Source organism: Pseudorca crassidens, chromosome 5 (genome assembly GCF_039906515.1).
Source record: "Pseudorca crassidens isolate mPseCra1 chromosome 5, mPseCra1.hap1, whole genome shotgun sequence".
Classification (NCBI taxonomy): Eukaryota; Metazoa; Chordata; class Mammalia; order Artiodactyla; family Delphinidae; genus Pseudorca; species Pseudorca crassidens.
This window is the reverse complement of record NC_090300.1, coordinates 103,226,342-103,240,289: the sequence shown is the minus strand read 5'-3', so window position 1 is coordinate 103,240,289 and position 13,948 is coordinate 103,226,342. Positions and strand designations below refer to the sequence as shown.

General features: G+C 42.4%; 1 protein-coding gene across 4 annotated transcripts in view; it reads right to left on the bottom strand.

Annotated features, from left to right (window-relative positions):
• Positions 1–12,127, bottom strand: part of DCBLD2 (discoidin, CUB and LCCL domain containing 2) — an 88,314-nt gene extending 76,187 nt beyond the window's left edge. The window contains exons 1-2 of one of the 4 annotated variants that reach the window (XM_067739129.1): positions 11,839–12,124; positions 11,554–11,637 (exon numbers count right to left, since the gene is read on the bottom strand). In XM_067739129.1, the coding sequence (XP_067595230.1) occupies positions 11,554–11,620 (67 nt within the window). In that variant the 5' untranslated portion in view covers positions 11,621–11,637; positions 11,839–12,124. Of the gene's footprint in view, positions 1–11,553 lie in introns of all 4 variants that reach the window. The other 3 variants (XM_067739130.1, XM_067739128.1, XM_067739127.1) reach the window with 3 other exon arrangements.
• Positions 12,128–13,948: the final 1,821 nt, after the last annotated feature.

Below are 13,948 nucleotides of genomic sequence, written 5' to 3'. Positions count from 1 at the left end.
CTTTGACATGTGTTAATTTTATATTTGCATGACATGTATAATTTTGCCTTTTTTTTTGCAAATTATATACTGGAAAGTAGCTCTGCAGTGGAGCCTAGGAAGGATCTGCACTTTAACAAATTTCAAAAACTAAGAGCAACAACAACCAAAAAAAAAAAAACACAAAAAAAAATCTTTCTCCAGCCAGTGTTCCCCAACATCTACCACTTTCTTTCTCACTTTTTTTTTTTCTTTTACAGAGAGATTTTTTTCAGTTCTCTACATTCGATGTCTTACTTCTTTGCTTCTCGTTCTAGGCTCAAAATACTGCAATTCAGTTTCCAAAGGGTGTGGTTGGATTGTACTCCCCACCCCACCCCACCCCACCGCCCACCTCCGTCCCAACAACCAAATTATATGTTCCTAATTGCTGGTACCTGTGAATGTAACCTTATTTGGAAACAGGGTCTTAGCAGATGTGATCAATTTAAAATGAGGCCATACTGGATTAGGACAGACCCTAATCCAATGTCTGGTGTCCTTATAAAAAGAGGAAAATCTAGACACGGATACAGACACAGGGAAAATACCACATAACTACAGAGGCAGAGACTGGAATGATGCAAAGGGATTCCAAAGACTGCAATTGCCAGAAACTAGGAAGGGGTAAGGAAGGACCCTTGTCTAGAGCCTTCAGAGAGAGCGCATTGCCGTGCCAATACCCTACTTTCAGAATTTTAGCCTGCAGAACTATAAGACAATACATTTCTGTTGTCTGAAGCCATCTAAATTTGTGGCAATCTGTTACGGCAGCCCTAGGAAAGGCAGACCTACCTCTCCAATGTACTCTTCACTAAAGCGGTCTGTTTCTGAGCTGCCAAAAGTCAATACTTTCCCATCTTTATCATTTGTGACCTTTCTACAGCATGTGGCATCGCTGTCCCTTCCTTCCCTCCCATCTTCCTTCCTTCCTTATCTTTCCTCCCTCCTTTTTAAAACTCTTCTTCCCCATCTTAGTTCTTCTTTTGACTCTCTAATTGCAACTTCTGTAGCACCTTAGCTGACTTATCTTCCAACTACTGACTGCTGATGCTGCTGTTCTCCAGAGCTCCTTCCCCGCCCTCTGTGCTGCCTGGGCCATCTCCCCACCCTACAGCTTCAGCTACCACCAAAAGGGAGAATGCTCCGTAGGCTCCAGCCTTTCCCCTAACCCTCAAACGTGTCATCTACTTCTGTACTGAGCTCCTCTGCTCAGAAATTCCACAGCACTTCAAACTCAACGTGCCCCAAGCATTCAGGGAACATCCTCCATGTGCCAAGCATTGAACCAGGTGCTAGGAACAAGAGAAATGACAGACAAGGCCCCTGTCCTTACAGAGTTTACAGAATAGTACGACAGACGTAGTAAATAATTTCAGGGACGATGAGTGTTGCAGGGAAGTAATGGATATGATAGGGTGCGTGTCTGTGCGCGCGTGCGTGTGCGTACGTGCGTGTGTAGGATAAATAACAGTTAACTAGGCAGGAATACTGGTGGAAGAGGGAGGTGGAAAGCAGGGAGAAGAGGATTCCAGAAAGAAAAAACCCCAGCATTTTTAAATGACCTTTGCTCTCTCAAATTTAACTGGTCATTAAGTTTTATACATTGTTTCCTTAATATCTCTAAATTTCGTCCCTCTTAAGGAGTGCAGGCCCTTGTAATAGTTCTCTGACAGGTTTCCCCACTTCCTTTCTTTGCTCTAATCCACTGCCCACACTCCTGCCAGTTTCTTAAACACCAATTGGGTCACGTAGGTCCCTTATTTAAAAATCCTTCAACTGTTCTTCACCGGTGATACAATAAAACCTCAAATTCTTCAGCAAGGATACAAAGTCCATAATAATCTGTCGCTGGACTCCCTTTCCCGTCTCATCTCTTGACTCTTCCCACAACCTCTCTGCTCCAGCTCTGGAACTGTGGGTGACTCCCTCTATGCTCCACGCTCTCTCTCCTCCGCCACTGCACGTGCTACTCTGCTCTGCAGAGAATAAGGTCCTTCCTCCTCATATCCACCTGGCAAATACCTACTCAACGTTGTCTCTTTTGGGAAACCTTTCTGAAAGCCCTGGTCTTTCTCTCCCTTTCCATCATCAAAGTCTCTTTACTGTACCGAATATGCTTAATTATGCATACTTATGTCGCTTTGCCACACCAGCTGTAAAGCTCTGTCACAGCCAGGCAATGCATTCTGTTCGCCTTGGTAGCCGCAGACATAGAAATAGGGCATACCAGCCTCTTAACACATGCTGCTGAATTTAGAAAATAATAAACCCAAACAAGCCAGTGGTAGGCACTTGGTAGGTAAGTGATAACAGTAGAAAAGTACATATGGGCTTGGGAATCAGACAGACTTTCCGATTTAAATTCTAGCTATGCCAACTTTTGAGATGATCCTGGCACTTAACCTCTAAATCCTCAGCTATACATGGGAATAATACCACCCATCTCCCAAGGTAATTGTGAGGGTTTGGTAATAACTTATCTCAAAAGCACTGGATTCTATAAATGTGAACACTCTCTTTAAAGATGATGCCTCTATGTATCTAGTACTCTACTTTCCTTCTGGGAACTACTCTGCAGTTTGCAACAGTTTTTATATGACCTCATGCCCCCTGGTTAGTTGACTGGTTCAAGGGTGGGTACTGACTCACACTGGGCCAACGTGAGGCCAACTTGCCCTGCCCTCATTTTTGGATCTTGTATGTTAGGGAAACCCCAGAATCTCTCCAGTGTTGAAACTACAAGCCTTGAGGATTGCCAGCAGCCATTATTTGTTCCATGCAGAGAAAGCGAGACTGTAACAAGACAGAATTAAGCTGAGTTCTTGGTGTCTGAGGTCCAGCTGCATCCCTGCTTTTCCCTGGGCTTAGGTTGGCTCAGTTCTTAGGAAGATTCCACAAGTTACCTCAGAATGGTCCCAATACTTTTCCTTTCTACTTTAAGCAGATTTAATTTTCTGTTCCCTATAACCTCACTAACCAAAACACTCTTCCTCCACCCGTGCAACAGAATGTCTGTCTCATATCCAGACCTATAAAGTTAGCATCTTGGACAAAAAGAGTAACCAGAAACAGGGCATACCAAGAAGAAAGGGATAAACCATGAACCTGAAAATGATCTGAGGGTGGAGAGCAAAGAAAGCTAAAATCTATCAACAGGTAGGAAGCTGGAGAGAGAAAGTAGAGGTCAAAAGGGAGGGGACAAAACCAGTATTACGGTCTGGGTGGGTTGGAGGCCAGGAAAGGACATATGTGAACAATCACGCCCTGCTGTCACACGCCTCCACTGCGTGGTCTGACCCCTCTCACTAAGTAAGCTAGGGGTGAACTTTCCTACACAATAAGTGGGATGGGGAGAAGGGGCAGAAGGATGGAGAAGCACTGGATCTCAGTAGAAAGCAAACACTTGAAAATGGAAATTTTAACTGTAGAGTAGGGAAAGAGAAACAAAATTTTCATTCACACGTTGTTTCACTCATTGAACCAAAATTTATCAACTACCCAACAGATTTGATCGCAGCCCTCATACATTCTAGAGAGGTGAGTTATACATTTCAAAACATTGAGAGTGACATGCCTAGTATTTAAATCCAAGTATGTCTGACTCCAATATCTCCATACTTTCAAAGTCCACCCACGGAAAAAATAGTGAAGACAAAGAAAGCTCTCAGGTTTAAAAGAAGAAAAAAATCTCACAGTTTAAGTGACAGTTTCAGAAGAGCAGAAGCTAGACTGTGAGGGAATCATCATTTAACAAATATCTTTTGCATGCTGGACACTAAGAAAGTGTACAGCACAGATGTAGTCTACTTGTCAGAAAGTTGGTCATTGAAAAAAGCAGAGATATAAGGTACCTGGAAAGCAACGAGTTGACAGATGTATATACAAGCCAGTGGCATCCTGAGCATGTTTCCAGGTACAAGGTAAGAAGCACCACAGAAGTTTAAATTATACTAAAACACAACTTATATTCCCTGATGAAGCAGTGTTTTGGATAAGGTGTAAGAGATGATTTCAGGAAGAAGAAAAGGCAAGGCAGGAGGCAAAGTTTTACTGTGCTGAGCAGAAATCCCCACGTGAGGGTTGATTAGTCATCCTTATTGAGGCAGATCTAGTCACAAAGGCCACATGCCTTTCTCCTGCAACCTTGAGCTGTCCAGAACCAGAGAAAGAAGACAGTGGGGACTGGCACATGGGCCAGGTTTGGGATCTGTCAAAGACAAGGGGAAAAGCATCAATGAGATGACTAACCTGGGCTGAGACAAGTGAACCTAGAGATGGACTGGGTAGAAGCAGAGGTACCTAAGGATGATGTCATTGCTAACATCACAGGTACAAACTCTTCAGTCTGCCCCACAAGGAAAGTTCTCCACAGTCTTGTCCCCACTGACCTTTTCAGCCTGCTTCTCATTACTTTCCTGACACCAAATTATTGTAGCTACCTGAATGTTATCCAGGAATTTCGGCTGGCAAAGAAAAAGGAGGCAGGCAACTACTAGAACCAAAACTAGGGGGACTTTTATAAGGCTGGAGGTGGCTATTCAAATCAGAATCTGAAAGAGAGGGCAAAGGAGTGCACCCCACTTGCTGACACTGACTTAGGCTAGCACAGTTCTTAAAGACCACCTATTTGACAGGGGAGCACAGCAGTGTTTTTTAAGTAGAAACCATGGCTCTGTTCAGAGTTGCAGTTGAAGGAGGACTCCTCTCATTACAAAAGCAAAGAGGTCTAGCTCCTGGGAAGAGGGAGGCTGGGAAAACACTGCACAGAATGTTAGGCCCTGTGCAAGTAGGTTAAGGTTCAAGAAAGGGTTCTATTTTCATGGAACTGAGAAGCCCAGGCTCTGACTGCTGACTGAGGGAATCAGACAAAGGACAACAGTGTGAAGGGCATGCAGGTGCCCAGAGACTAACTCCAAATAATGTGCTTCGGGCAGCAGATTCACTGCAGAAATGAGCTCTAAATTCTTTTTTTTTTTTTTTGGCACCGCCGAGTAGCTTGTGAGATCTTAGTTCCCAACCAGGGACTGAACCCGGGCCCTCAGTAGTGAAAGTGCCAGATTCTAACCACTGGACCATCAGGGATTTCCCCTAAATTCATATTTTTGAATGATGGACATCATGATAAGTATTAGAAATAAGAAAATGAATAAAACTCTCTGCCAGAAACAAATATTTAATGTACATTGTGATTAATGACTGAAGAGGAAAAACAGGAAATTACTATTGGAGATGAGTGTGTGTGGTGACAGAGAACTCTTCCCAGAGGGTATGATACCCAAGAAGGGTTTTGAAAGATGATAAGGTTACCAAGCACACAAGGAAAGGGGCTCTTTCTCTTCAAGTGGAGAAAATGACACATGTAAAGAGATCAGTATCAGGAACAAGGCAAAACAGGATGAAATTATATATTAGAGGAATAAAAATCTCAGTCTTATACCTGAGCTGTATACAAGGGTGAGGGATGCTGGCATGAGATTAAGTCAGAGAGAAAGGGAGGGGCCAGACTCTGAAAAAATTACATATATAATATGCAAAGGAGTTTGGATTGTATCTTATAAAGGGGCTGCTGGCCACACTATGGAAGTATTAACATAGCTCCAAGAGGGCAGTACCCCAGTGCACAGAACCCTGGTCCTTAGGAAGCAACCATATTTGCCCAAATATGGGGCAAGTGTGCAGGGTATGGGGCTCAAGGAGGAAGCAATGGGCCAGGACCAGAGGCTGAGGCATGCTACTCATTGCAGCAAGGATGGCTTTGACACTCACATGCTTTCCTGACTCCCTGCTGTTCTGATGCTGTGATCTTAACTCCTGAAATGTCTGCCATCCCTGTGAACTAGAAACCTACCAGTCCTAAAAGCTTACCTGCTTAAAATCATTTTATCAGCAAGGTTTTTTCCTACTTCCCAGGCATTGTGAGCTCTCTCTCCCTTACAAACTCACAGCACTGTGCAACTTCCCTTGGTTATTTATCCATATACTCCAACATGAAGATAATTATTTCCCCAACTAGCCTGTAGGACCTCTGAAGACAATGACAATATTTTACTCTATCGTAACTGTCTCAGGACTCTATTGACCAATGTGCACACATCCCTAGGAGCGTATAGTTGGTACTCTTCCATGCTGAGAGTTTTTAATGAGAGAATGATAAAGAGTACCAGCATCTTCTCTCTTATCCCAAGCAATTAAGTTTGCACACTTAAATTGCAAACTCACATGCACTGTACTCCACAAAGGAAAGGAACTCCTGGCCTACTCTCCTTAGAAAGCAGTTGAGGGAGCTTGCATCTGCGGTCTTCCCCATGATTCAAGCAGCTAACCAAAGTTCTTCTTTCAACTACATATCCTTTAGAGTGCAGGTGGACCTAGTAGGTGATGTTCTGGCAACGTTTTCAGATCACCCCATTACACCATCTGCTTCAGTGGACACTGGCATTCATTAAATTCTAGTTTACTTGAATATCTGTATTTTTTGTCCTCATGGGAGTATATTGATTTAATCCACATAAGGACCTGGAAAATTAGCATTATGTGTTTCTAAACTAATACTTTGAACTGACATACTTTCTCAAAGGTCCTATCCTGAATGAAGAATTTAATCAAATAAAGAAAATAACGTAATAGCAGTTCTAAACAATATAATAATTACTTCACAAATAATGAATGTCCTGTGAAAAATTTTTAGATTTTGAAATTTTTGTCTTGCTGTATTTTCAAAGTATGCTTCTGTGTGCTAAATCAGCCTACAAATTAATTTTAACATGATATGTCTACAGAACTTAACACCACACTATTAAAATTACAACCACATAAGATTATGTAGGTATGTGAATATGCACTAGAAAGGAAGACAAAAATTATAAATGGATAGATAAGGGGGTAGGACTGTGGATAATTATTAGTTAAGTTTTTGGTTTTGAGTAATTGTTATATAATTGTTATCTGTACAATATTTTTAAAATAAATAAAGTGCTAAGGCCATAAGGTTGTTATAAAGTAAACTGAATCCATGAGCAACACAAGAAAAACTGCCAAGCTGTCTCGCTTCATATTTCAACAATCACATTTAGCAAATATCACTATTTACATTTAGCAAATATCACTATCTCTACAAAGCTTTTCCTGATCCTTATAATTTTATGTCATCATTCCACATCTTTCCAACTAGTCAAGAAGTGGAAGTGGAAACTACTTGCATGCATTCAATTAATACCCAGTATTACCACCTGAGCTTTCACACCCCAGGTTCATTTTGTAAAGTATAGTCCTAAATTTAAAATCTAACTCTATGTAAATCTAGCCTTTCCTTATCATACTATCTGATTCTTTCTTTTTGGAAATTAATTAATTCATTTGTGTTTTAGTTCTGGTACTTTAACTCATACCCATTTCACTACTTTAAGTTTTTTTTTTTTTAATGTTGGTCTTCTAGAATGAAGCTTAGATGTTCAAATAGAACTATTAACTATTTCCAGAGGGAAATAAAGTTTTCTCTCTGCTGATAACATTGGGAAATCTACCTAAAAATCATTAACATGTAATTTTACAATTAATTTTTCATTTACAAGTTTTTAAAATGTGGATTTAAAATCTGATCATTAACACATATGGAATACGTGCTATATTTCTAACTTTCACTATGTAAAATTAATCAGAAATATAGCAGAAAAAGGATGCTCTGATTTTTGCCTCTGAACAGTAAGTACATATAAGAGCCCTAATGTTTTATCAGACCTAAAAAAAGATAACGGAAAATTCTAAATTAACAATGTCAATATTACTAATAATCACAAACGTTCTTTGCAGAGGGACATGTTCTTCATTTCTGACAATTCACAAATAGTGTTCAAAAACTATTTCCCCACATCACAAGCAAATAAAGGCACTACTTGACAGACTGTATATTTTTTTCACACATTAGTTCAAATATCATTGTGAAATTGAATGATTCTTTTTAAGAAAGAAACTGATTTGTTTGATAAATTAGCCAACAAAAATCACTACCTTCACAAACATTTCATGTTAATAGGAATAAAGTCAGTCTCAATGGATTTTTAAAATTAATCCCTCTGATATTTTACCACATTCAAATAATACTCTAACCCAGAAGGTAGGCAAACCCTCCATGACACAAATGAGGAAGCTGAACTCCTAAGATGAGGTGACACAAATTCCTACAGTCATAATGTAAACCAGAGACTTAAATTCATTCACAGTAGACCCTCAACTTCCTATTAAGTTAATTTATTACGGTAACAAATAGGCAATCAGCATAATAAGTTCCACAAATTTAAGTTTTTTAGAAAGACATACATTCGACCGGAAAAAATGCTTTCAATAAAAAAGAAAAAGACTTTGAAGATAAATTTAATATCAAACTTAGAACTCAAAATACACAAATACAAGCCATGCCTAAAACACCATCATAGTTAAACAGGTGTGAATAAACAGAATTTATACATTAATGAAATAAGGTTGGTTAAAATACATCTCTGTTGTGAAAGGTTGACAAGTTTTCAGACCAATGATAAATTTTATTCTGGGCCAAATAAAAAGAAAAAAACACTTGGTCAGCAGAAAATCTGCTGAGGAATAGCTATGTATGTACGGCATTAATTGGAATGAGTGTAGTATCTTCTGCTACTTCAAAATGATGTCTGAAAGATTAAAAAAAAATCCTGAAGCACAGTTCTACCTCAGCATACACATTCAATGCATTTCTACCTAGGCTGGCTAAGTGAAAAAAGAAATCTATATATCACAAAACATTCTTTCACAGCTTATTTTTTATTGTGACTATATGTAAATTGCAGAACATCTGGAAAAGCATAAAGAAATTATCTACAACTCTACCATCAAAAGACAACTGTTATCTTTTTCTAAAATTATATCCTTCCAGACTTCTTACCAAGACTTCTTATAAAGGAGAGTAAAAACTCCAGCTTGTAACTTAACATTACAATATTGCAGACATTCCCATTATTAAAAATTCTATAGGCTTTTTAAAGCACTGCTTCTCATTTTGAAATTTGACTTCTTTTTAGGTTATGTGAAGAATCCCAGTGGACCCTAAAGCACATCTGTTAGACTAGTAACACTGACTGCAGTTCCACCACAGACCGCATCAGGGTTCTTTGGGTAAGAAATATAATTTTTAAAAATTAGGGAATTCAAATCCTATACGATTCCTGAGTTTTCAGGCAATGTATACCTAAATGGCCCTTACTTTATCAATTTAGTAAGCTCAAGATTAACAATGATAGGTTCTTCCTTGGTGGTGCAGTGGTTAAGAATTCGCCTGCCAATGCAGGGGACACGGGTTCAAGCCCTGGTCCGGGAAGATCTCACATGCCGTGGAGCAACTAAGCCCGTGCGCCACAACTACTGAGCCTGCACTGTAGAGCCCACGAGCCACAACTACTGAGCCCACGTGTCACAACTACTGAAGCCCGCGCACCTAGAGCCCGTGCTCCACAACAAGAAAAGCCACCGCAATGAGAAGCCCGCGTACCACAACTAAGAGTAGCCCCTGCTCGCCGCAACTAGAGAAAGCCTGCACGCAGCAACAAAGATCCAACGCAGCCAAAAATTTTTTAAAAATTAAAAAAAAAAGATTAACAATGATAATCAGTTATAGCTATTTGTACTTTACCCTTTTCAAAACTCCTGTGTACTAGCATTTCATTTTCGTCAAGCTAGGAAATAGGTATATATTCTCTTATCACTGATGTAAAAAACTGAGGTACAAAGAAATTAAATGATTTTTAAAAATTTACCCAATAAACAGGTGGACTAGAAATCAGGTCTTTTAAATTACCAGCATCATTTCTATTTGTGTTCATCTACATTGATGTTTATATAACATGACACTGTGAAAGAGAACCATGTTAAAATGCTTTGGTAAAAACTGAAATTAAACTTAAAAAAATAAGGTAATGTTGCATGTTTAATTAGACCAGGTTTAAGAAATTCTAAAAGCAAGGCAATTATCTCATTTGGAGGGGAGACATTTAACTGGTTCTATACTGTTCAAAGATTATTTTTTAAACATGATATAAACAGTTTCAGATCTTGAAATAAGCAAAATGGTCAGAATATTCTGGTTATGTAGTTAGAGTTCTGTATCAAGGTACCTTATTTTTTGTGTGTCTTAGTTTCCTTATATTTGAAATGGAATAACAATACTTATCTCAGATGGCTGTGGTGAGGATTAAGTGAGTTAATAGACATAAATCACTTAGGGCTGTGCCTGCCACAAAGTAAGACCCAATCAATCAGTGTTAGCCATGTATAAGCCTGTTTTGCTTTTTCTACTAGGAGAAAAATAGAAGCACAGGTTCTAAAACTTAAATGGAGGAAAGGATTTCACACTAATTTATTAAATGCTGATGTTCAAGAATTCGTTTAAGGAGATGATCTAACTGAAACCTGAATGCTGCCTAGATCTGAAAGAGGTCAGTTTACCAAATACATTTTTCCCATTTACATTTTATTTCCACATGCCTGTCAAAGTTTCAGCATCTTCATAATGACAGGCTTATGGCCATGATTCCATACTTTACTGAAAACCATGAGAGCAACATTAAGCTGGACTTAAATGTGGAGATCAACCAAAACCCAAAACCCAAAACCCTTCCCAGCGATAAGTAACAATCCAATCCTTATCCCTCTCACTGCAATAAAATGCAGTGAAATGCAATGGAAAAACGTGTTCAATAACTGATGCCAAACTCTTTCAAAAATTGCTTTTCGCTGCCTGAAAAAAGTACTTAAAAAGGGGAGGAAATCAGCCTGGTATTCTCTTTCCATTATGAGTATTCAGTAAAGTTTTTTTTTCAAGGATTGTTAACGGAAAAAAGTTTTGTCACTTTCTGTAAGGGCTTGCCCTTTTAACACGGAACGCTCCATTTGGGCAAGAGTACGCTGCTTTGGGTCCCAGACCCAGTGTCTGACCCAGGCAATCTAGACCACCATCCTGAATAGGCAGGGATTGCAAAGAGCATGTTCTAAATCCAACACTCAAAGATAACCAGAATAAACTTCATTCGATTTTGAACCTGAGCACATTGACAAAAGATGATAATTATCATCACTTGCCTTCAATGGATTTAAATGCTATTTAATTACCTTGCATTTCTACTCTGTCCATCCATCCATTTAGCTTAACATTAGGGGTCGCATCTCCAAAACTTCTTTTCCTCTCCAAGACTTTCCCCAGTAGAAGAATACAATACCCAAAAGGAGGCCTTCACAGCAAAGTCTCAATTCCCTCTTTTCAGAAAAATGAATGGGATTCCCCAAAAGTAAAGCCGCGCCAACTTGGGGGACAACAGACAGCCCATCTCATCAACTCAACCCAGCGAGTGCGGGGCCAGGTCTGGCCACGCACCGAAGCGCACCGCACCTACCCCGCGCGTCTGCAGATTCATTAACGGCCCGGACACCCGGCGCCCAGGAGGCTCCCTCGACGCCCCCCCCCCGCCCCCACCCGGGGCTCCGCGCTCCGCGCACTCCTCGGGAACCACTCACCTTGCTGGGCTCCGGCGTCCTCGAGCAGCAGGAGCAAGATAAGTAAGAGGAGGAGGAACAGAGGCATGGGGAAGGAGGAGGGGGAGGAGGAGTTGGAGCGGGGAGGGAGGGGGTAGGAGCGGGAGAGGGGGATCGCGGCCCGGGCGGGGGCGGCGGCCGCGGCCCGGACTAGGAAACGATGAGGGCTGTGCCCGGCTCTCACCACCGCCCGGCTCGCCATCGCGGCGGCCGGCAGTCCGCCTGCATAGTGCGGGCGCCCCGGGGCCGCGGCACCGGGCGAGGAGGCAAAGGCAGCGGCAGGAGAGTGAGAGGCAGCGCGCGCTTCGCCCCGCTCCGGGACCCCCTCCGCCCCTCACTCCGCGAAACCTCCTCCTCCTTCGTCCCTTCCCTCCGCTCCCCGCCCGGAGACCCCAGGCCGGAGCGCAAGGGAGGGGAGGGAAGGAAGTGGGGTGCTCGAGCCGCGGAGGGCAGCTGGGGGACGCGCCTCCCGCGCCGCGTTCCTCAACCCGACCCCTGCCCGCCGCGCTCGCCCCGGACTCCGGCTAGCTGGCAGGGCGGTCGCCCGCTCCCTCGCGCTCCCTCTCGCGCGCGCTGGCCACGCCTTCACAGCCCGCCACGGCCAATCCTCGGTCGGCTCTGGTCCGTCTCCCTCTGCGTCACCCAATCAACACGCTCTCTCCTCGGTCGACCCGTTAGCTCCGCGGCCCACTCCTCGAGCTCCACCGCCCCTCATCTCTCTCCTCCAATCACTGCGGCCTTGGGAAGCGTCCCACCCGCCCCCCCAATCCGGGTTCCGCCCCCAAACTCGGGCCCCCGGCAGCCCTCGCCCGGCCCGCGCTCCTGTTATTGTTGGGACCACAGCCCAAGCTGATCCGGCTGAGGCGGCTGCTTGCTCTGGTCAATGACTTCCGGGACTTCCCCCAGCTCGCTCTTCCCTGCTCCTCGGGCCCAGCTTGCCCATTGCTCCTCCCCCGCCGCACATCAGGCCACTGGAAGGGGTGGGAAACCGGGATCCTGGCTGGTTTCAGCTGGGAGCTGAGTCTAAGGGACTTTTTTTTTCAATAGCAGAGCGTGTTTTTTTATTAAAACTACAGCCAGTTGTTGCAGCAACTCCAGATACAGTGTTCAATTTTAAAAATATATGTATTTCCTGCTTCCTATGCCTTTTACTATATTTACTATTGGGGGGGACAAAAAAGTATATAACAAGATACATGCCCCTAAAGCAATTTAAACCTAACATCCTAACATGCATTGAGCGATTCTACCAAGACTTGTTGAACACCTGCTGTCTACCTGCAAACCCTTTGCTAAGAGTTGTGGGATTTGCAGTCATAATACAGAAATCTTCCAGTATCTTGTATTGGGACAGAGATGGAAATACATCATGAAAGTCAGAATAAAATAAATACTAATCAGAGTCACAGGTAATCTGATGGAGACTGTGAGAGGGATGGAGTGACAAAAAAGAACTGGTTTGGGGAAAGGGGAATCCACAGGACTAGGTGGAGATTAGTTTTAGGAGAAAGGTGCCATCTGGATGTTCTTAACATGGGCCTCTAGGAGGAGGATGGTGTCATTAATAAACAGGAAAGGTGGGTCAGATTGTGTGAGCAAGTGAGTTAATTTTGGACATACTGAAATGTATTTGAGATATCCACTAGCTTGTGTGTGAAGTTACATAACAGGCAGGTGGACATTTTAGTCTAAAGCTCAGGTTGAGAAGTACCTCGAAGTCATGGGTGAGGGTCATAAGTAGATGTGATTTCAAAACTATGGAAGGGACTAATATCCTCAAATGAAAATCTGAGAATTCGAAAGGACTTTGAAGGTCATCTTTTTCAGTTCTCCTGCTGACCCCTCATACACTGAACCCTTCTACCAAATTTCTTAAATAAGCATTTATTAGATGCCTATTAAACCCTATTATGCTTAAGACCTAAAGTAGACAGTGGGCAAACAAAGTTCAATCAGAGGAGCCTACGTTCTGCGGGGGAGGCGAACATATAAACAAATCTATTTCTATCAGTGCCACGCTGGAGGTGTGGACTCATGCCACAGTACCACAGTGGAAGGAGTTCAAGGGACCCATCACAGTGAGGATGAAACTCCAGCAGAGTCTTGAATGCGACGACAAAGTGAGGAAGGTGATCTCAGGCCAGAGGCAAGTAGGCTGGCTTACAGGCACCATGTGAATGGTGCTGATGGAGCGGAATGGGGTGAACAATTGCTGACTTAATGGGAGTAACTGAAGACTAGTGTGTAAAAGTGGGTAGGGGCAAGACCTAAGACAGGCTACGAAGTCAGGATTTTATTTAGTAACATTAAGAAACAACTAAAGGGCTCTAAGAAAGAGTGACATTATCAAATTTTTATTTTAGGAAGCTCAACCAGA